Source organism: Panthera uncia, chromosome A2 (genome assembly GCF_023721935.1).
Source record: "Panthera uncia isolate 11264 chromosome A2, Puncia_PCG_1.0, whole genome shotgun sequence".
NCBI lineage: Eukaryota > Metazoa > Chordata > Mammalia > Carnivora > Felidae > Panthera > Panthera uncia.
In genome coordinates, this window is record NC_064816.1 from 48,435,383 (window position 1) to 48,458,798 (window position 23,416).

The 23,416-nt window shown below is 50.7% G+C and overlaps 1 protein-coding gene across 1 annotated transcript; it reads right to left on the bottom strand.

The window, feature by feature from the left end:
• OXTR (oxytocin receptor) lies at window positions 1-18,337 on the bottom strand. Its single transcript, XM_049640907.1, has 2 exons — window positions 17,408-18,337; window positions 1-944 (listed from the first exon to the last, which is right to left on the bottom strand). The coding sequence occupies exons 1-2, from the start codon at window positions 18,330-18,332 to the stop codon at window positions 697-699; spliced, it is 1,173 nt and encodes a 390-aa protein (XP_049496864.1). The 5' UTR covers window positions 18,333-18,337; the 3' UTR covers window positions 1-696.
• Between the last annotated feature and the right edge of the window lie 5,079 nt (window positions 18,338-23,416).

Below are 23,416 nucleotides of genomic sequence, written 5' to 3' on the forward strand. Positions count from 1 at the left end.
TTATGTCATTTGCATAGAGTTTTACTTCTTCTTTTCCAATTTGGATGCCTTTTATTTTTCTTTCCCAATTGCTTCATATAAATATTAGCTTCTTAAACATTTGTAACCCAGGTTTTAATCAGCTGCCTATGCCAAATGGTTTCATAAGGGAATCCCCTGTTCCTAGGGCCACCTTCTGACATGCTGTTGCCCCAGGATGCTGGGATGGGTCCATGCAAAGGTAAAAGCACTCTGAAGTCAGGAAGATATTGGTACCACCCTCTGCAGCTGAGCTCACTCCTTATTCTGGGCTCAGAACACTAGGCTTCCGCACCTGGGGAGTCACCAATCCTATACTTACTTTCTCAAGATCCCAGCATAAAGGAGTTAAAAGATACTGGAGTGAAATGACAGGTCCAGGAGAAAAAACCAACCCATCCACCAGCCAGAGACAACAGTGGGGTCAGGGTACATAAACATCTGTGGGAAACCAGGGGAGATCCAGGGATTGTCTGATGGATGAGTCACCCCATCATCTTCCACCATGAGGACTACTTCCCCAACCCCCATGTCAGAAATCCCTGCTCAAGCTACCCCAAGGTGTGGAAGGGTGCAAACTGAAAGGTACCTCAAATACACGCACACATGCCACCAAGGGGTGGACTGTCCGTGTAGGCACAGGCTGGGCCGTGGGAGGCAGTCCTGGCCCCGGGCCGGTCACACCGTGGATGGCTGCGAGGAGCTCCTCTGGCTGGAGCTGTGGCGGCTCAGGACGAAGGTGGAGGAGTTGCTCTTTTTGCTGACGCTGGTCTCTCCCGGCCGGCTGCCCTTCAGGTAGCTGGAGGAGCAGCAGAGGAAGCGCTGTACAAGTTCGTGGAAGAGGTGGCCGGTGAAGAGCATGTAGATCCAAGGGTTGCAGCAGCTGTTGAGGCTGGCCAGGAGCATGGCTATGATGAAGGCCGAGGCTGTCGGGGGGTCAGGGGGTAGGGGAAGAGAACAGCCCATCACTACTGGAGGAGTCCCTACCATTTCCTGAGAACAGCCTTTCCCAGGTACCAGGTGCCGGGTCACAAAGTCTGTCTTCCTTCTATATCCTAGCTCTGGGCATGCACTCAGCCTGCACATGGCCCCCGCCCCCAACACTTCCCAGGCTCAGCCCAGCCTAGAATGCTCTCTGTCCTTTCTCTCACCAAAAGCGTACCCGCCTCATGCTTCCGTCAGCAGGAGCTGCACTCGTCATGGCCACCTGTTCATTCATAACTCACCCAGCAAGTATCCAGTGCCTACGACTGGGAGTGCCCAAGAGCACAGGATCTGGAAGCTGCCAGACCTAGTTTGTATTTTCATGCCACCAGCACCATGTTCTTTAGTTCCCCAAGATACTGCTATTTGCTATCTTTCAGGGGAGCTCACAAGAGTATCCAAACCTCACAGGAATCTGCAAGGATTCAAAAACATCTGGTACACAGCAAGTGCCCAACACACGGTGGCTGCTATCATGACCATGTGCCACACACCAGGCTAGGCAATGGGGACACAAAAACACAATGAGTAGCACCATAGGGTGGGCACGATGCAGGTCAGGGTGGGCACACCGAGGAGGGGTGCAACTCTGAGCGAATCACGGCCAGCCCCACAGAAACCGGCATTTGAGCTGATACCCGAAGGATGCTTACAAGTCTTCAGGCAAAGAAGGGAGGAAGGGTGCTCCGGGCAGGAGGAAGGACACAGGCAAAGGCATGGTAGCAAGAAAGTGTATGCTGTCTTCACAGTTGAGAACATGGAGGGTTCTGTGAAGATACCTCTAGGAGCACTGCTTCAGCACGGCAAATAGGACTCACACAGGAAAAAAGGTTACACTGAAATATTTGAGGCACTGTGCAGAAGCTGTCATACTGCGGATTTATTGAGTTCCAGGCAAAATCAATGATCAACTTCTGACTGCTTGTCACAAATTCAAGCCTGAAGGGGAAAGAAAAATTCCTAATCCTGGGGCACCTGGCTGACTCAGTCAGTAGAGCATGTGGCTCTTTGATCTCGGTGTCGTGAGTTCAAGCCCCAGGTTGGGTGTAGAGTCTACTTTAAAATCAAAAGAAAAAGTTGGGGGGCCTGGGGGGCTCAGTCGGTCAAGTGCCTGACTTCAGCTCAGGTCATGGTCTCACAGTTCGTGAGTTCGAGCCCCGCGTTAATCTCTGTGCTGACAGCTCAGAGCCTGGAGCCTGCTTCAGATTCTGTGTCTCCCTCTCTCTCTGTCCCTCCCCACCACTTCCCCCTGCTAGCGCTCAGTCTCTCTCTCTCAAAAATAAACATTTAAAAAAATAAAAGAAAAGAAAAAAGAAAAATTCCTAATCCTATCTACTTCCAAGTAGAAGGAGGGGGAAAAAAAATCTGAGTTTCTTGCAATGGACTTCAATCTGACAAACTGCAGACCTCTCCTACCAATGGAGGAGCAGAGACCTGCAAGGAAAACCATGTACCCGAGAATGCAAGAAGGGGAAATCTGCTGGTCTTGGTCTTTTCTGCAAAAAGTTTTCAAAAAATAACTCCAGAATTCGAGCTAAATCCAGGAAAGGATTTCTCACAGGGACAGAGGAGCCACAAGATCTCGATGCCACCACAGATGCAGAGCATGGAGACATTTGTCAGCAAAGTCGCCAAGCACCAAAAGGAGAAAAGTGTTTGGCTGCAAAACAAATGCAGTGGTTCTCAAGGTGGGATCCCGGGATCACCTGGGAACTTGTTAGAAATGCAAATTCTCAGGGCCCACCCTAGACCTACTGGATCAGACTCCTGGGGGTGAGGTTCACCAGTGTGTTGTAGACAGACCTCCAGGGGGTTCACACACACACACACACACACACACACACACACACACACACACACAGTTTGAGAACCGGTGGTCTAATTACTTGATGCACCTGTTGGCACAAAAGCAAACTACAACAGATAAAAGCAAAAAATTTCGCCAAAGAGAATGTTTAGAAAACAAAGGAGAAGCAGCTAGCTAATCCTTAGACTAAAATAGTAAAGAGCAAAAAAGTGGAAAAGTGAAGGGGGGAAAAAGCCAGTACTACTGAATCCCTCATTTTCTCTAAAAGAGAATTAAAAAAATAAATATTTGATTTGGAGAGCTAAGACGATCAATTTAAGTTTAGAAATTCTGGTGAAAAGTGACTAAGACTAAAAAGACTAAAAAGAGAATGTCCTCAAAATCATAATTAAACATATAAAATAAAGGAGGTAAAACTGACACATAAAAAATTAAAAGAGGGCACCGAGTAAACTATCAGACACAAAGGCAAGAATGTAGGTGTGTAAGGATATAAACAAAGTAGAGAAGGTCGTGGCAGGAATAAGTTCACCCTTGGACAGGAAGGCACCACTTTTGCTTAACTGTATACAATTATAATTGTATCTTTTTTTTCTTAAGCTACCTGCCCAACTCTTTACATTTGGATCATTTAACTCATTTCTATTTAAAAAAAAAAAAGCATACAGACACATCAACAACAAAAAAGTAAACAGTTAAAGGATTCCCAAGTAACCATAGGGAGATTTTCTACCTCTACATGGCCAGCCTGGGTGGAGGAGTTGAGACTAGGGCCAGCACCCGCTGCCCCCACCTGGTGGCCACAGACATGAATGACAGGCCTGGCCTGGCTCCTTGGGGGATGGATGAGCCTCTATAAACTGAACCTGCTTGTGTCAGGTTGCCAAATGTTAAGGGCACATTTGGACTTTTAAAATTTGCCAATATCCTAACTATCCAGAGACATGAGTCCCCAGTGGTGGAAATTCAAGCCATCAGCAGGGAGGAGAGCTATTTGGGAATAAAAAACAGTCTATGGAGGACATTCCAAAGGAAGGAAGCAATAGGAATGAAGACACATAAGAAAGAATGTTCAAGAACCTTCAGGGACTTCCAGAGTTGGAGTGGGGGGGGGGGTGTGGGAAAAGAAACTGGAAAGAGCTAGGCTGAGGAGGATCTTGAATCCAGGCTGTCTGAACTTTAATCTATAGATAATGGGGAGCCATTGATGGTTTCGGAGCAAGTAAGTGACCGACTGATTGCACCTCACTGGCTCTCTGCACTTATTGTACCTTGTTTAGGCCACACTGCTGCAACCTTCATAGGGTTTCAGAAGAACAGGAACAGAACAAAGCATGGAAAACAGTGTCCTCACAATTCATGATGTTGTTTCCAAGGGAGCACATAACAACAGCAATGCTGACCACTGGAATCACCCTCTCAAACTGGCACAGGACCATATGATTTTCAAATCAGACTCATCCCCATTTTATATGCTGAGGAAAGTGAAGGTCAGAGAAGGGACATGACTTCCCCAAGGACACACAAGTCACCCTGTGTTCCTACCTGAAATTAATAACTAGGTCAGCATTCACACATCAGGTTGGTACTAGTTAGCGAATCCTCTCAGTCCCAAAGCAAAGACACATGCTGGCCAGGCAATCACCCTCCTGGTGTGATCTGAGGGACAGAGAGACAGCAACTACCCCTTTCCCACACAGATGTAATTGCCCATGGAGGCTAGGTACTGCCTGTTCCCAGTGATAGTCTTTTAATATCTAAGTATACCTGGGACGGGAAACACATCGCTTCCTATCAGATCACCATTGTTCCTGGCAGAAATGTCTCCTGGTCTAGACTAGGGGCCAGCAAACTATATAGCCCATAGGCCAAAACCCGCCTGATGCTGATTCTTCTAAATAAAGTTTTATTGAAACACAGCCACACCCATTCATTGATATATTTTCTGTAGCAAATTTTGCATTACAAGGACAACGTTGAGTACCTATTACAGAGACCTTATACTCACCAGCCTAAAATAGTTACTGTCTGGCCCTTTACAGAAAAAGTTAGCCAATCCTTGATGCCTGTAGGAGGGGCAGATGTTAAAAAGCAGTGGGAAGGGACTCAGAAGGGCAGGGGAAAACCCAGAGGGCAGGCCCAGCACACTTCTTCCCATCCGACCAGAAGGAGAGCTGAGCGATGGCTTTGTTTTCAAGTTACCCAGACATGGCCCACGTCCTGGCTCTGCCACTTTGCACCTGAGTTTTCCAGGGCACGTCTCCTAACCTCTCCTAACCTCAGTTTCTCCATCTGTGACATGGGGCTAATAAAAAGAACTTCTTTACAGAATCACTGCCAAGTTTCATTAGACAGGAGATACCAAGTACCCACCACAATTCCTGGGGCTCAATAAAAGTCAGAACTTGGCAAACTTAGCTATTGTCATTATCACTACCATGATGCCCAATAAATGCTACTTCTCTTAACAATAGGAGTTAACACCAGCATGGGTGAAACAATGGGGAGAGGCTGCTCCCTGGGCTAGGCTGTGTCTCAGAATCTGAGACAGCTCAGGGTGGGGCACAGGACACAGTACACAGTGGCTGAGCTTCTGGAAGCTGCACTGCCATACGGCAATGTCTGTTCAGCGTGGCTCTTGGGCCAGACTGCATGGCCAAGAATGTCAGCTTATGGATTCGATCCCCGGCTCTAAATGCCTGTGTCACCAGTGGAACCAACAGACCTTATCTACCCTTCTCGGCTAGCTTGCAATTTCCTGATGGGTTTAAACAGATGAAACAATGGGCCATCTTCAGGGAGCGCTATGGGGGTGCCTGGGCTCTACAAAGTCAGAGATGTGCTCAAACAAAGAACTAGCATTAGAGGAGAATGTTCTCACCTTATTCCACATTACTCGGGGTCCTGAGAATGTCTGATCTTGCCCAGCAAATGTCAGTGCTAAGATCTGTTTTAATGCACACGCCTGGCACAGCTGGGAGCAGCTGCCGTCTCTGCACTGTAAACTGCCATCTCTCCTTTCTGCTCGCTGCATTCCAGCTTCAGGTTCTAGGACACGCCACCCTCCAGGTGTTCTATACTAAAATACTGTTTGACAGTCTTCTTTCAAAACACAAGCATCCACTGGGTAGCTGCTGCTGGTGGGACACTGAATGAAAAGATGACTCAGAGTGATGCTGCCTCAGGCTGGCTCTAGCAAGTGTTCCTTGGATGCTGTGATGTCCCAGGCGTGGGTCCTGCCCTAGGGGGCTCATCCCCCAGCTGCCAGGGAGCTGGCCAGTGTGGCTCACGGCTGAGTTCCTTTCAGGGCACTGCCTTTGGCCAGAGCACAACACCCTGTCCCAGGGGCAGCTCACGTGCAATGACCCATCTATGCAAATGTACAACAGTCTACCCTTTTGCCTTAATTCAGGCTTCTCTGAAGGGCTGTCCCTGCTACCAAGCTCTGAGCCTGGTCCGCGGCCACACTTTCCACAAAGCAGAGAAATGACGAAGTCAGAGCACAGAAAGGAGGAGCTGGAAGTCAGAATCCACCAGACTCCTCAAAAGGTGTGGTCTATAGCTGCCAGGAGGATGGGGGTGAGTTCACAGAGGGGCTCCAGGGGGGCATGGGCTCTGTTGTCGGAAGGAGGAGCCAGGGACCCTGGATTCAGATGCAAATCCCTGGTGTCTGAACTCTCCTTCTCTGAGCCACATCTGCTGTATAAGCCTTAACATCCTTACCTATAAATTGGAGATAACACTCCCAAGGACTTTAAGAAAATTGGGGGAAAAAAGTATAAAAGGGCTTTGTGAATGGCAGTGTTAATTTAGGTGATTAGTATTATCATTAACAGAGAGGAGATATGACCAACTGCATACTTTTTTTAAAGCCCCAAGTTTGGGGGCTTCTGATCTCAGGTCGATTAAAGAAATTGTCCTTTGTCCTTTTTTCCAGGACTTCAAAAATTCAAAAAAAAAAAAAAATCAAAACCCAGAGCACTGGAATTGGATTATGTGATACCAAAGGAATTCCAGACAGTTCATTAGGAAAAACCTTCTCTGCCAGTGACATGAGAAACCCAAAGGGGAACGTGGCTGCAACCCCGGGAGAGGGCAGGATTTCAGGGTCTCAGAATCCTGTTTCTTCCACTTGCCCCCCATAAAAATAACATCTTTCCCCTGGATGGAGCCCTAAGCAGTGCAAACTGCTCTCTCTGGTCGTTGCCGGAAAGGGAGGGTCCGTGGGAGGTACTGGGCCACGGACTGGGCCCTCACACCTGCCTGGCCATGAGCTTGGGGCATTTCTCTGAGGAAGAGGATGTTCTTGCATTCTTTCCATGCCCTGTGCATGCAGCAGCATGCTGCTGCAGCAGCAGCCCTGGGGACCTGACCTCAAGGGAAAGACAGACTATGACAGGCGGGCTGTTAAACAGGGAGGTGCAGCACTGGGGAACAGGCTGGTGGGTCCAAAGCTAAGGGTGATCTTCCAGTGGGAGCTCCTATGTGCCAAGCAGGGGAAGTGAGCAGAAATGGCCACCCACCAAAAGCCAACATACCCTGCTGGCCAACAGTACTCCCAGGAGACAGAAACAACTCTGCATTTCCACTCGGCACTGTGACTCATGGAGGGGTGGGCGGCAGAGGGCCACTTGAGGACGAGGACGGTATGCCCCAGAGCCTTCCATCTGCCTACCAGCGTGGCTTTACTCAAGCCCCAAGAACTCCCACGTTCGGATTTCCCGGTACCCCCTCCGCCCTGCCACCAAAGGCCCAAATTAGCCCAGAACAGCTGACGGGCAGCTGGCCATGGCCTCTCTGGGCTGTGTGTGCCTGAGGTGACCAATGCATTTCACGTACACTTCAAAGACGTATGGCTTATCTAACATCTCTTATCTGGATCAAATCAAGCCCGTCAACTTTTGTAAGAGGCCCTCACTCCAGAAACCAGTTGCTTGGTACAAGGCCTCCTGGCCAGGGGATTGGAAATCTGGGTGTGAATCCCTTATTCCTATAGAGGCTGTGCAGGAATTTGAGAGTTGTGTACTACCAAAGGCTTTTTTTTCTTTTTTTAATGAGTTTTGAATGTACAGTTATATAAAGATCGAACACTAATATGTATTACAATAGATCGCCTTCTTAGAAAAGACCACAATTTTACAACATTGGAATTGTTTTAAAATTCACAGCTGTGTGATCTCCCCACGTATCCTAAAGTCAGGAATAGGATCCAAATTCGTGGGCTATGGAGCTTTAAATGGGCTCCTATTGTGTCCTTGCTCAAATCTGGGAAACAAGGTGAGCTCACTGGGCTGAACCAAAGGAATAACTGCCTTCTGGAAGCACAACCGCTGGGGCTTTCTTGTAAATGACCAGCCCTTCTCTACCATGCAGGGAATGACAAGTCTTGCAGCCAATTTCAGCCTATGTGCAAAGGCAAACTGTGCATTTTGGTAACAGAGGTAAGATATTAAAGACTTACTACTCAGTACATAGTCAATGGGCCAGATGCATAGGCACTGTATAGACATCCCCTGGATATTTGGTAAAAATGCAGACTCCTGGGCTCCCTCCTGGACCTCCTTCATTGGGATCTGCATTTTCACAAGATCCCCAACGTGATCTGTGTGCTCGCTGAAGTTTGAGAAGTATCCCTCCAACAGGGAGAAAGACAGTACTAAAGTTAAGTGCCCGATGATCTCAACATGTAGTGTGCTTCCTTGCATTGGCAGTTCCGACTGGCTCCCACAGCCCCCTTTTCAAATGTGGTTCCCTCTCTGAAACCCTCCAGGGTTTTTCACCAGGGAGTCAGAATCAACTGATGCCTCCTGGGGTAAACACTTGGGGTGGGAGGAGAATAAAGATATCTCTTACTGCATCATCCCTTCGTGCTGTCATTACTTCTGTTTACAGACTGGTGGCTGGGAATGGTGTGTCATTTGTGGCTCTGTCCCTGACTGCCAGCAAACACTGGAAAATAGGAAGAGGTCTGTAAGGGATGGAAGTGAACTGAAGCGTGAAATTAGCAGACAGGAAATCCTGATACATCCAGCCGCCAATGGCAAGCTGGGAAGGTGAAAAGGCAATTTCCCTGCTTGACCACAGGAGATGGCTCTAATGTGATAAGTGGATTCTAACGTCATTCCTTGTATGAAAATGAGGTTCACACTCAGATCCAGGTCAGGTGGAGAGAAAGAGAGAGAAATGGAATGAGCAAGAGGGGCCATTTTGGTGTGAGGGGTGAGCCATGGAGCACAGGGCAACGGGCAGGAAGTGCCAGCTGGAGCACGACAGAGACTCTGGCAGAGGCTGCCCCTCCGTGGCCAAGAATCAGATCACAGGAATGGGGATGCTCGCACATGACTGCCTGGTTACACCCCCTACGCAAGTGTCCTCTGGGGCTTCTAAAATCCAGAGCTAGAACCTTTCCGCCTGGCTTCCTGCTGCCTCCTCCAGGTGGGGCTTTCGTTAGTCTTCACCTCTTCCCCTCTGAGCACCCATGGGCTTCCTTCCTCACCAGAAACTGCAGACCTTCTGCTAAACTACCCCTGAGCTCACGATTCCCATACCCAACTGCACTGACTCGGTCCAGGACCTGACATGTCTTGGAACTGCTCTCCTTTTTAAAGCAAATATTTATCAAGCACTTACTATATGCCAGGCACTGTGCCACGGACACAGCCCACCCTCCCCACAACCTAAACTCTATTCTTAACTCCACAAAACTGGGCTCCAGGCAGGTTTAGTCAACAGCCCAAGGTCACTGCTGACACCCCATTATGTTACATACACCTTGGGACCTGAGAGCCTGACACCAGCCTAGCAGAAAATGGGGGTGTTGCCCCCAAAGCCCCGTAACCCACCTTGGCCTGGCTGTCCCATGTTTATGCAAATGTCAGCCATTGGCCACAGGAGGGCAGGTGAGGAACTAGGGATTGGCTCCCTGCAAACTCTCCTCACTGGAGGACTGAGATACCAAGGCAGAGGTTGTATGGACAGAACCCTCGGAGGCACTAATGACTGCAGAATGAACTTCCCTCCTTCAGAGGAGGAAGGAGGCCTCCAGCTGGGGGGAGCAGGGAGGGTTTCATGGGAACACTGGATGAGGCTTCCATGTCCAGCTGTTCGAGTTGTGCCCTGTACAGCTCCTGGGAGCATCATTCTCACAGGCCAGGAGGTAAATGGTACCCACTGGAATTGTGCCACAGAGCAGCCCACACTTGGACTTGGCCTGTGAAGGATGATGGGTCTCCACAGAAGAGACTCGGGGTGGGCATTCCCGTGGTGGGAACAGAATCAGCATGGGAGCAAACCAAAAGGACCTCGTGGGGACTGACAAGTCATCTGGCCTGGCTGGGGGTATACTAGGCAGACTGGCCAGAGCTCAGGGCAGATGAGGTTGCCCTCATTCATTAGATATCAGTTCAGGCCACACCTACATAGTGGGCCTAAACCACTGCTTCTCAGCCTGGGGCGATTCTGCCCTGTAGGAGACATTCGGCAATGTCTGGAAACACTTTTGGTGGTCACAACCGAGGGAAAGGAGCCAGTGGCATCTAGTGGGTAGAGGCCAGGGATACCGTGAGCCACCCCACAGTGCCCTGGATGGCCACCCTCCCAACAGAGATTATCTGGCCCAGAATGCCGTAGTGCCAAAGTCAAGACATGCTGCTCTCAACCAAAAGCTGGTGATGGAAAGGGAAGAGTCACCATGACAGGTGTGGTACTGCTAAGATGGAGGGGTCAGTGGGTAGCAGGAGTAGCTGAGAAGCACAGACTTTGAACCCAGGATGCCAAGGGGGTGGTGCTATGAGCGGACGTGCAGCCAGGTGGGTGCGTGTAGGGATACTGGGGCTGCAAAGAGGGTGCAGAGCTCTGGGGCAGGGCCAGGAATCAGATTTTTAACAAGCACCCAGGAGATGCCAAGGCCGAACACGGTGGACCACCTTGAAAATGCTGGCCTGGGGAGGAGGGGCAGTGCAGTCTGGCAGTCTCTGGTGTGAGAGAGCTTGGGTTCAAATCCCAGCTCCACTGCTTACTCAACCGCATCCTTGAGCAGGTCATGCCTCTCCGAGCCTCGGTTTTCCCCCTCTGTAAAATGGGGATAAAGCCCCCTCACCTTGCTGTGTTCAGGTGAGGATGAGAGGCGGGGCTGGGTACTCACCCAGTGGTGGCTACTGTCACCAACTCATCCGACTCCTCACATCACCGAAGTGGATGCCCAGAGAGGGTGTCATGTTCTATTCCCATTGTTCGGATGGGAGTGACAGAGGCCCAGCCATCACACAGAGACGTGCCCCAAATCACAGAGATGGTGACAAGACCAGGTCTCTGAAGGGGGCTGTCACCAGTGCTCACTGCTGTCTTCTGGGACTGACGCAATGGGGTCTGGCAGAGCACAGGTCAGCCCCCACCCAGCCTCAGCCTCTGGGAGTGAGCCCTGTGGGGTTCCCTCTGCTTCCAGTAGTTGCCAGCACAAAGCAGTGGGGGTGTCAGGTGGACCAACCCCTCAGACAGCTGACCGGCCAGCCCAGGCTCTCCAGAGATGCCCTGAAGCCAGGGGCAGGCCTGCTCCAGGAACTCACCTCCTGACCCACAGCCCCCCACAGCCTCCCCACCATCCCAAACATCCATCAAATGGGAAAAAGTATATAGCAAAGCCTCATCCAACAGATCTTTCTTCTCTCTCTCTCTCTCTCTCTCTTTCTTTCTCTCTCTCTCTCTCCCTTTTGTTCTCCCTCCCTCTCTCTCTCTCTCTCTCTCTCTCTCTCTCTCTCTCCCTTTTCCTCTCCCTCTCCCTCTCTATTTTGCTGTTATTAATCAAACCTTTTGGGGGGAAAAAGGGTAAAGTCACCTGGGCAGAAACTCAAAAGGAAAGCATGAGCATTAGCCAAGAACATAACTCACAAATGCTTAATGCCAAGAGTGTGATCGTTAACTGTCCATCTAATTGCAATTTATACCCAGAGGGGCCAAGTTTGAGAGCTCTTCAGGGCAAAGAATGATGTGTCCAATCTCCTCCTGCCTGCCCTCCCTCCCCCACTGCTCTCCGTACCAGTGGGTCACCTGAAGAACAGACCCCCCCCTCCCCTGCAAGGTGTCTGGCCCACCCAAAATTTGGGCACAATATCCGCAGAATGGTGAGGTGGGCAGGGCCACATCAGAGGGACCACAGTTCCATAGAGAAAGGGAGGAGCTGGGCAGCTCATTTTCAGGCAGGGAAACACTTAAAACCAAGCCCCTGAGCATTTCCACCTTCCTCCTAGGTATTGTCCTAGGAGGACAGATACCTGATATCTGTCCTGATATATATATATACCTGATAGATGTTTGGTTGCCCCCAAGTGACCACTCACTTCTTTCCCAGGTAGCCAATTCTGTTGTTGGAGGGCTACTTAGAAAACCCTTATTTCTAAGGCACCTGGGTGGCCCAGTCAGTCGAGCGTCTGATTCTTGGTTTTGGCTCAGGTCATGATTTCACTGTTCCTGAGTTCCAGCCCTGCATCGGGCACGGGGCGGACAGCACTGAATCCCTACTTGGGATTCTCTCTCTCCCTCTCTCTGCCCCTCCCCTGCTCATGCTCGCTCGCTCTCTCTCTCTCTCCCTCAAAATAAATAAAAAAATAAACTTTAAAAATTTAAGAAAACAATGACGACAACAAAAGAAAACCCTTATTTCTCCTGAGTCCAACTCAGCCCATCTCCAGCACCTTCCTCCTCCCATATCCTTCCTATTTGTTCAGCAAGCATTGGCTGAGCTCCCGATGGATGCCCAGCCCTATGCTAGGCACTGTCACACAAGGTGTCCCTGTTGTGACAACGCTCCTAGTCCAGCCCTAACAAGTTTCTCCCCCACATACCAACCTCCCTATTGTCCGGCAGGCTCGGCTTCCACCCCCACCCCCTTCCGCTGGGCTCTCAAGAGAAAAATGTCCACTTCCTCCCTCAGGAATACCTGCCAAAATTCTCAAAGTTGGTCTCAAGAATGCAAACAAAACTTTTAACAAGTCGGATGGGGGGAGAGGAGGAGAAGAGCGACACCGATCACATGGCCCCCAGGTACCATGGGTCCTATCAGGTCATCTGCACAGCAACCCCACAAGCAGGCTCTGCTTCCTTGATTATACACAGGACGAAGCTGAGGCCCAGAGAGATAGAACCACTTGCTCAAAGGACACAGAGGAGAAAATGGCAGAGCGAACTCCAGGTACAGGCCAAAACTGTGTGGTTTTCTCTGCATGTGCGATGTGGGATTCCACAGTGCCTGTCTGCTGTCCTGGCCCACCAGATGGATCTCTTGGTCCTTCTGCAATCTCCATGCAGTGGAGGTCCCCACCCTGTTCTCGGGGCAGTTTCCTGCTCTCACAGAAATCGGCCATTTTGAGAGAATTCTGAAAGAAGACTTTGGCTCATCTATGAACTGCGAGTGAGATTTTTTTTTTTTTTTTTTAATTCAAAAGCTTCTCCTCTAGCTTCCAGGCACCTTCTGCTGAACAGACAGGAGCCACAAATAGTGTTTGGTATGTACAGATAGCACACCTGTCCAACCTGTCCCCCCTCCTCTCTCATTTCTGCCCACTGGACCAGGCATTTCACAAACACTAGACACAGAGACTCAAAATCAGCTCCACTATACCAAGCAGCATTGACAAATCCCTGGAAATACAGATATGCCCCCTCTCCACCTCCTCTCTCAGAACTACTCCAGGGTCCGAGTCCTTGGGACCAGCAGCAAAGTAAACCTACCGAGTTCAGGGGGGAAAGGTTGACCCAATCTTTGATACTGGGATTTGCTTGTGAAGGATACATCTGGGGCTTGTCCAAACCTGCCATGGGTGTCTGGTCTCACTCCTACCTCTGTGGCCTCACTGGCCTCACCAAATTGGGGCTCCAACAGCAGGTGGCTGTTTTGGGTGGGGAGGAATTCAAACATTACCATGATGCTCCTCTTCCTTTCTTCTTCTCTCACTGTTTTTTCTTGTGAACAATGGAAATACTGAAATTGAGAGTTTCCTTCTTTCCTTTGGCTCTTACAAAAAGGAAGCCCTGTGCACGGCTCACCTCTACCCACAGAGCCTTTATTATTATTATTACAATCATGTTATAATCTTCCTATGCCTCTTCCCCTTTCATCCAAGTCTCCCCGTATCTACTTTATCTCCTTGCGGTGCCTGAATCTTTGTGGCCTACCTCTCATTACTTTTGGAACAAGGAGAGCTCTAAACCCATGAAGGCAGCGCTTGGTGTGAATAAAGGGGTATGAGGTAAAGAAGTCCATCAAGGGAGAGCGATGTAAAAGAAGCATCTGGGTTTGGAGAGAATGCCAGAGCACACAAACCCTACAGGAGGCAGGGACTTGGAGCCCTGTGAAGGACCACGAGGCCAGCTGCCAAGACAAGCATGGTTTCTCCATCCACTCGGCCCATGATCTGTAGCCAGTGGTTCAGGAGTTTCTTATTCTCTCAGAGGTGTTAATCATGAAGCTATTGGCAGGAACAGACCCCACATTTGCCCCACTCCCTCCACCTCCATCTGTAGCTGTCTGCCCCTGGGCTTCCCCGAAGGAATGTCATGCTGCTCTCAACGGGTTTCCTGAGCTTGCAGCCTCCACTCCCCAGGAGATAGCAGAGCGAGGGGCCCTGATCTCGCTGTTTTGCATCTCTTCTGAATTCCCTTCCTCTTGGAAAGTGGGGGCTGTGCATTCATGCCACGGTGCTGATCAAAATCTCTTGAGCAGCTCAAGTGTACCTTTCTTTTACTCCTTAACACTTACGATAGCCTTGGGACAGAGTCATGTCTCCAAAGTGACTGTAAACACCATCATTTCTGATGGCCCAACCTGCTACTTGCACTTATCCCAATTAATGCCAAGTGGGCACAGAGTTTACAGTCCAGCTGAGCCCATGTCCACTCAGACCTGCTGCAGCCCTGAGGCCGAGGCACGACTTGGCCAGGCTGGTGACCAGAGCCCAAGTCCTTGATGCTTGATGGGCCTGGCACGTGGGGACTGGGCGCTGGCTCATGGCAGCGGTGGTATCATGAATCCCCTGCTGTCTGCACTTGTTCTCTTCTCACAGTACCCAAGACAGAGTGTCGAGGAAGACCAGGGGGACCTACGCTCTCCGTGTGGCACCCACCTTTTCCTCTGAACTGGGAAAGAAGCACAGGAACACAGGGGAGATGGGAGATTCCTAGAGTCTGTGTCTTTCCCCACTCCTGGAGCCTGAGAACAGGGGTCCGGCTCTACTGAAGGTCTTGCCTGGAAATCCTCAGGGAACCACATGTACCCAAAAGGCCTCTGGCCCCCACTTTAGCTGAGGGTTCCCTCTCACTCTCTCTGTGTTTTAAGACAGAGAAATGGACTGTCTGATGTACTTTTAAAGTGTAGAATTGGGGTGCCTGGGTGGCTCAGTGGGCTAAGCATCTGACTTTGGCTCAGGTCATGATTTCACAGTTTGTGAGTTCGAGCCCCCATCAGATTCTGTGCTGATGGCTTGGAGCCTGGAGCCTGCTTCGGATTCTGTGTCTCCCTCTCTCTCTGCCCCCTCTCCCCCCCATTCTCTCTCTCTCTCTCTCTCTCTCTCTCTCAAATATAAACATTAAAAAAATAAAATAAAATAAAATAAAATAAAATAAAATAAAATAAAACAAAACAAAACAAGGTAGAGAAGGGGACCCTTCACCTGAAATCCCACACTAGTAAGCACTGGAAGGAAGACTCCCCAGTATATCTCCCCAGGATCTGCTCAGTATCAGTCTCACTTCCTCAAGGGCTAGTGTCTGAGCCCTCAAGACTCAGGTCTGAATCTTCAGCTTCTGCCCAGGAAACAGGTGTAGCCTGATGCCTTGATTAGAAACACCCACTGCTGGCTTTTGCCCAACCCAGCTCCCTACTCATGTGTCCTTCATGAGAAGTCTGGCACAGGACAAAATAGCTCTACTCTGCCTCCGATTTGCTGTGTGACCAGGAGCAAGTACCTTCCCCTCTCTGAACCCCTGAACCCTTTCTTCAAGGCATGACCACAGGCTGCACCTTGGAGCCAGGCTGGCTTTGCTGAGTCTTCATAGCAATCCTCACCCCACACTGCCCCAGCCTGACATCCCACAGGTGCTCAGCACATGTCGAATGATAATTGCCCTGGCCACTAAGGCAAACACTAGGTTAACGGGGAGGGTTGGTTAAAGCCAGGAGTCTGTGGTTTCTGGAAGAGAGCAAAGCTAAGTGATCCAGCTGAATGAAGGGAGACTTCTGCTTCCATGGGAAGGTTGTATTTTAGACTGTTGGGAGCAGGAGTGATTATATTTAAAAATGGGACATTTTTGCAGAAAGGGTGAAAGCAAACCCCTCCATGTTTCCTTATAAGCATCTGACTCACCTGCATCCCAGTGTAGTGTTACGAGCTTTTACCCTCAAACAAAAAGGTGTAAGTCAGTTGCCACCTGGGATCATCCCTCCTACTCTTTGCAAATGAGCTGCTGGAGACGTGGGCACTGAAGGCCAAGCTGCCAGGAGCCTGCAGCAGCCCAGTGGTGGCCACAAGCCCCAGGACCCAAGATGCTCTCTGCTCTCCCAAGCTCCCTCCCCACAGACTACTCCATTCTACACTCTCCTCTGGGCCTTCCTGACAGTGGCCAAGTTCAGACAACAGCCTCTGGCCACCCTCAGCCCTGACCTCCTCAGTCCTCCAATCTGGAAGTGCATTCCCTGCCTACAGAAACCACCCAGGCTCCCAGGTCAAATCAAAAAGTGTGCATCCGGGCTCCCTTCCTTTCCCCCACCCCCACCCCTCCCCAGCACAAGCAACAAACAGTCTCTAGTCTTAGGCATCCCCAGCCCCTCTACCTTCTGGGGCACCCACCTCTCTACTTTGAGGCTCACCACCTCCACCAGGCAAGGGGTTCAGGGACTCTACATCACATCCCCCGAAGCCCCAGCCACCACATACTGTGTGTTTGGGCTGACTTGAATTTAAAGTCAAGTTCAATGCAAATTTAAAGCGGTGGGAGCTTTAGACTTGAGTTCTTTTTTTTTTAAGTGTTTATTTATTTTTGAGAGAGAGCATGCAAGCGGGCCAGGGGCAGAAAAAGAAAGGGACAGAAGACCTGAAGCAGGCTCTGGGCTGACAGCAGCAATGACGATGTGGGGCCTGAACTCACGAACTGTGAGATCATGACCAGAGTCCAAGTCTGGCGCTCACCCGACTGAGCCACCCAGCCGCCCCACACCTGCGTTCTTAAGTTTATTCCACCACTGGCTAACCATGTGGGAAAGTCACCTGAACCTCAGTTTTCTCATCCATAATAATGAACCATACGCCCCATATGTAGCCCAAGGACTGTGCTAAGGACTTGGCGCGCATTTTCTCATTTCATTCCCTTACTGCCTGATGAGAGCCAGCAGTTTCATCATGGTCATTTTACAGAAGAGTAAGCCAAGGCTTAGGGAAGTTAAGCCCCCAAATCCCTTGATAATGGAGCCATTACTCAAACCCAGCTCTGCAGGATTCCAAGGCCCACCTCTCCTGCATGAGACCCCTAGAGCCCTGGACGTGCAGAGACAGCGAGGCAAGGACGCCGCACTCCCCACCCCGCCCCCTGCCAGTTCCCCACAAGCGCTACCTTCCTTGGGCGCATTGGCGTCCCAGACGCTCCACATCTGAACGAAGAAGAATGGCGTCCAGCACACGATGAAGGCCAGCACGATAATGAAGGTCATCTTAACGGTGCGGATCTTGGCCTTGGAGATGAGCTTCACGCTGCTGACGCGTGCCAGAGCCGCGCGCCCAGCGCTGCCCGCCGCCGCCGCGCCCTCCTGCCCCTCCGCCGCCGCCGCCGCCGCCGTCTTGAGCCGCAAGTTCTGCCAGATCTTGAAGCTGATGAGGCCGTAGCAGACGGCGAGCACGATGACAGGCACGATATAGACCGAGAGCGTGATCCACGTGATGTAGGCCTTGGGCCCCCAGGGCTGGATGAAGACGGCCCAGCAGTCGAAGACGCCGTCGGCCACCTCGCGCAGCGAGAAGATGTGCACTTGGGGCGCGCTGGCCACCAGGCACCCCAGCCACGTGGCGAGCACCGCCAGGCGGTCCGCGCGGCGACGCAGCGCCCGCAGCGGCTGGCAGATGGCCAGGCAGCGGTCGAGAGACATGAGCAGCAGCAAGTAGGTGGAGGCGAACATGCCCACCACCTGCAGGTACTTAACCAGGCGGCACAGCAGGTCGGGCCCGTAGAAGCGGAAAGTGATGTCCCAGAGCAGTTGCGGCAGCACCTGGAACACTGCCACCACCAGGTCGGCTATACTCAGGTGCTTCATGAAAAAGAAAAGGCGCGAGTGCTTGTGGCGCGTGGTGCGCAGCGCCAGTAGCACGCACGCGTTGCCGCTCAGCGCCAGGAAGAGAATGAGGCACAGCACGGCCACCTCCACGCGCGCCAGGGCCTCGTTGCGCTGCGGGGGCCCGGCGGTGCGGTTGCCCTCGGCTCCCGGCGGCGCCTCGCTGCCATTGACCGCCTCCGCGCTCCAGTTGGCCGCAAGCGCGCCCTCCATGCCCGTGGCTGCCGCGAGCCCCTGGCCTTAGAGCCCTTTAAGGAATGGCGCTGCGGGACGGGACCCGACACGCAATCCGGCGTGCCTGGGGACTCCTCGGGTTCCACTGCCTGACACCCCTCGGACCGATCTGCTGGGTCGGAGCCTGAAACAAACCCAGAGGGCCGTGAGAAGACCAAGCACTTCTCTCCCGAAGCACTTGCGGTTCAGTTGTCCCCTTCCCAGGAAGCCCAAATTATTTGGGACTAGGAGCACAACGGCCGGCCCGGGGGTTGTTCAGCCGCCACCCCAGAAATCCCCGCTTGAGGTACCTCCTCTGAGCCACTGGAAATGAGTGGGAATCTACCAGACTGCCAGCTCCTTGAAAAGGGAGGGTCGGAATCAGCCACTGTCCTCCGGGACTGGGCCTCCCAAAACAGTCTACCTCTCCCAGAGATTCCCAAACTAGCTACCCGCCACGCCCCCCACCCCAGCACATCCATCTTCCGCGAGACCCCCCAAACAGCCATCTCTCCTAGTAAACCTTACTGCAGTTATTTTCCCCCGGAGATCCCCCAAACAACTACTTGCCTGGGAAACCCCAGCTCAGGACCACCCCTCTCCAACCTCCTAAGATCCCTCCTCACCCCGAACTCCCACAATAAGTGCTTCCGTGGAACCCCAATCCAGCGGTCCCTCCTGGAAGAACTCCGGTCTCAATACCTACCTCTCAGGACTCCCAACTGCTGTTCCCACTACCCCTCCCATGAGGATCCTTCAGAGCCCAGCAGCGTCAGCAAGCCAACGCGCGCCTTAGCCCTCGACAGTTAAGGGCTGTGCATCTTGCTCCTGAGAAGTCTCATTCCAGGCTCTGGGAGCACTGGGCGTGCCTCCAGGTGCCAGAGCCGCGAGGCACCCCACCACCTCCACTAGGGTTCCAATGGCTCCACCAGCCCCAGTCAACCCGTCCACCCGTACGCAAGACCCAACTACCTGCACCCAGTCCTCGAGCTGGCCTAAAGTTGGCTCCCTGGGGAAACTGCACCGCCGCGGACAGCTCCAAAGACGCGTGCGCTCCCAACCCAGACTGGGGTGGCTGCTGGCGGCACCCAGTCTGATACTTTGGTGAGGTCTCAGATTCTGAAACCTCAGCTGGAATCCCGTCGCCCGCACCTAATCGGTCCCTGGATAGGGACAGAAGGCGAGCGAGGAGAGCAGCCGAGGCTGTGCGCGCTGACAGCGTCAGGATGAGGCGCTGTCTGCTGGTGGCCCGCTTTTCTGCAGCGGGGACCCGGGCTGCACCACCACAGGAGTCCGCTGGGAGGCGCGGAGGGCCGCCCCCCACGACCCCCGCAGAGCCGAGTTACTCGCCCAGCGATTGCCCCAGAGCGGTAACAGGCTTATTTCAAAGTAGCTTAAAACAGCAAGAGGGACGGAGCTCGTAAATAACCTGCTTGGTTTCTTCCTTTCTTGGTTTATAAGCTCCTGACTCTCAGGCAAATGGGAGGTTTGAATAGCGGTGTTTTCCCCTGAGTGGATGGTGATGAAGTTACAAAAGCATTTAACTGATACTTCCCAAACATCAGGTTAATTTCGGCGCTTTTATTTTTCCCCTCCCAGGAGCTTGTTCTACTGGATTTAGCAGTGAATTCAAGTAAATCCTTGCTTTGCAATACTTTTGTTCCTATTCCCATTCCTGAGGAATGAGAAACGCCTTCTATTCTAATCAACGCTGGCAGAGGGGTTCATTCTTTAGGTAGCTTTAAGGAAATATCTCAAGAAAAGAAAAGAATCTATCTTCATTTCAAAGTGCTTCTCTCAGTCTGTGGCCAGAAGCCATTTCTGCCTCTTTGCCACACTTCAAAATTAAAACCCAACATGATGCCAAAGGAAACTGAAATGGTAAGGACAGCTTCTTCTGACTCCAAACTCCTTTCCTATTCTAAAATCAGGTTGTTGTTGTTGTTGTTGTTGTTTCTTTCAAGTGACTTTACAGAGGCCAAGAATGAAGACAGGGAAAACCAGGTGAGGATTCAAAAATGAACAAGGCTCTTTAAAATTTAAATGCATACTTCATCCTGACATTTCATTTCTCTCTCTTTTAATTATGTGGAGAGAATTGAGTTAGCCAAGGACTGGGTTTGCTGAATCCACAATTATAGCCCTGTGCCAAGACATCCTAGGGACAAACCATTCCTCTGTACTGGTCCCAAGGTTCTTAGAGTTGAGTGAGCATTCCAGGATGGGCCTGGGGATTCCAGCAGCATTGGAAAAGGATGATAGCTGTCTTTCTTGCCCTTTGGGAGCTAGCTGCATCATAATGTTGTTACAAAACAAAATTCAAGCGAATAGATTGTAAAGATCTTACTGGCTTTATTCAGCAATTCGTAAATCAAACGGCTTCCCATCTAATAGATGAAAAGGAGCCAGCCCCAAGGAGCTTTACAAAGTGAAAGACTTTTATAGGCAGAAGGAAGCCCCGGAACACAGAATATGGAAGTTTTACAGGCTACAGAGTGACTGGTTATTGCAAGGTTATTTCCCGATAGGGGACAGCAGGGATCTGTTGGGCAGATTGTTCTCTAGTGCCCATCAGGCAGTTCCTGACTGACTGGTTTGAAACTCCATCTCTGGAAGAGGTGAAACTGAAACTCAGTTTGGTGATGTGGGGCTTAGCATATGCAACTCCATTTTGGGTCTGTTGTCTTTTTTTTAATGTCATTTATTTTGAGAGAGAGAGAGAGTACATGGGGGAGGGGCAGAGAGAAAGAGGGAGAGAGAGAATCCCAAGCAGGCTCTGCACTGTCAGCAAAAAGCCGACATGGGGCTGGATCTCATGAACTGTTAGATCATGACCTGAACAGAAACCAAGAGTCACTGACTGAGCCACCCAGGTGCCCCATGGGTCTGTTGTCTTGTTTTTAACAACATTAACAACTAGCCTTTTTCACACAAATTACAGATTAAAGTTACAAACTACTCAGGTGAGCATTAAGTGATCTTGACTTGCTCCCTGGGCCTCAGTTTCCCCATATGTAAAATGAGAGGGCTGGTCAAAAGAGCCAATCTCTGAGATCTCACCCTTCTGGTTTTCTGGAGTTTGATGATGGATGCCATCTGAGAACCTTATTCTAGAAGGTAAACCACATCTGCCCCACCCCATGATGGGATGAGGAAGGGTTTGCCCCAAGCACCCCTGATGGGATATATTATACTTACCCATCACCTTTCTTATAGTACATACCTATCTATAAAATGTGTTGAGAAAATTATGAATGGATTCCCCAAGAACATCCCTCAGTAAATTAATCACTAGAGTCAGACCCTTGCTTCCCAGAATAGTATTTGTGTAAATCTGGCTGAAGGGGAGGGGGGGGGGGGCCCTGTGTGAGAAAGCATGTCATTGTCACTCATACACATGGCCCATTCTTCCTGAGAGAAAGCAATGACAAAGATAAAGCATGATACTTCTAATTCCACAAACATGACAATTGACAATGGATGTGACAACACACCCCCTATTAAGGAATTGGCATAAATAGATGCATCTTCCATTTGTAGATGCTTTTGGCCTAGGTGAGGACACAAGACATAACCAGAGAGAAAAAGCATTTGGGGGGAATAACTGAGCTTGGAATAAAAGCAGACTGTTCTTTTGCAGAAGAAAAGGTTTATTGAGAATCAGGAGCTTTGGAAGCTGTGACTGACTTTTTTTTTGGAGAAGTAGGGCCCTGAGGAGCACAGAGTCATTTCAAAGTGGTTGTTAGCCTCCAAACAAGCAGAACAATTGGAATTCTCATGTTGTCTCTCTTACAGATGAGGAAACTGAGGTTCAGAGAGGGTGAGGGGCTTGGTGCAGGCACACAGCTGGTTCAAGACCAGCATGGCTGCAAGAAAGCATGAGGCAAACCTAGAGAGGTCTGCCAGAGTCAGGCCACCCAGCCTGACAGCCTTGTTAAGGGACTTTGCGCTCTCTGAGTGCAGGGACACTGGGAGCCAGGGAGAGGCAGGCGGTTACTGGTTACCCGGTTACCTGATGGAGATGTGATAAGAGATAATGCATTTGCATCAGCTGGAGGAAGGACTGGAAGGGGGCAAGTGGCAGGAGGCAAATGGAATAAGAGCCCACTGAGAATGGGGCTCGCCTGAACAGCAAGATGTCCAGGTTGACATGGCAATGACAGGTGACGTGCCCAAGGTCCTACTGCCATCAGAAATGAACCCAGACTGTGGCACCTGGGTGGCTGAGTCAGCTGAGCGCCCGACTTTGACTCAGGTCATGGTTTGTGAGTTCAAGCCCCACACTGAGCTCTCTACTGTCACACAGACCCTGCTGCAGATCGTTTGTTCCCCCCTCTCTGCCCCTCCCTTTCTTGTGCTCTCTCGAAAATAAATAAAACTTTAAAAAAAGAATAAGATAAAAGAAAATAAAAAGAAATGAAGCCACACCAAAACTCTAGTCTTTGCATAGACCAAGCCACCTCCTGTGTCACGAAAGGCCTGACTGAGCAGCACTGAAAAGGTTCTGGAGATAAAAACTGGAAGGATCTTTTGGGGAAGGAGAGGGCAAGGGGGTGTGGTCTGAGGAAAGGAGACAGACACGGGACTTGAACCAGTCCCTAGGGACACCCTAAGAAAACCAAGCTTTCTTTTCCCATCTGCCACCACTGCCTGGGTCTATCTGTCCATCTCTGGTAGGAAGAAGGAACCTACGGGAAATTCCAGTGACTCAACAGCATCCAAACACAAACACTGTCCCAAGCCCCAGGCAGCCCCATCTCTCCTCCTCCTCCACCAATTCCAACAGCCTACTCGATTCCTTTTTATTATTATTTTTTTTAAAAAGGCATTTCTTCCCGGAGGGGCACCCAACAAAACATCCTTTCTTCTTGGAATGTTGGCACGTTTTGACAAAATGTACTATTTCCTGAGCTATGTTATGCACATTCATTAAGTATTTTCTCAGCACCTGCTATGTGCCCAGTGGGGTGACCCTAAATCACAGCACCCAGAGGCAGTGCTGAGTCTGGAGTTGAACTCTACCCACCAGGGCTCCTGAGGAGGGTGAGAAAATCAAGACAAGCAGAAGGACAGGGATTCCTGTC

Bases quoted from the DNA above. Each gene is read 5' to 3' on its own strand.
- OXTR (XM_049640907.1), bottom strand. From the start codon at position 18,332: ATGGAGGGCGCGCTTGCGGCCAACTGGAGCGCGGAGGCGGTCAATGGC. The intron at 945-17,407 runs GTAGCGCTTGTG...ACCCCCCGACAG, and splicing joins CGCCAATGCGCCCAAGGAAG to CCTCGGCCTTCATCATAGCC.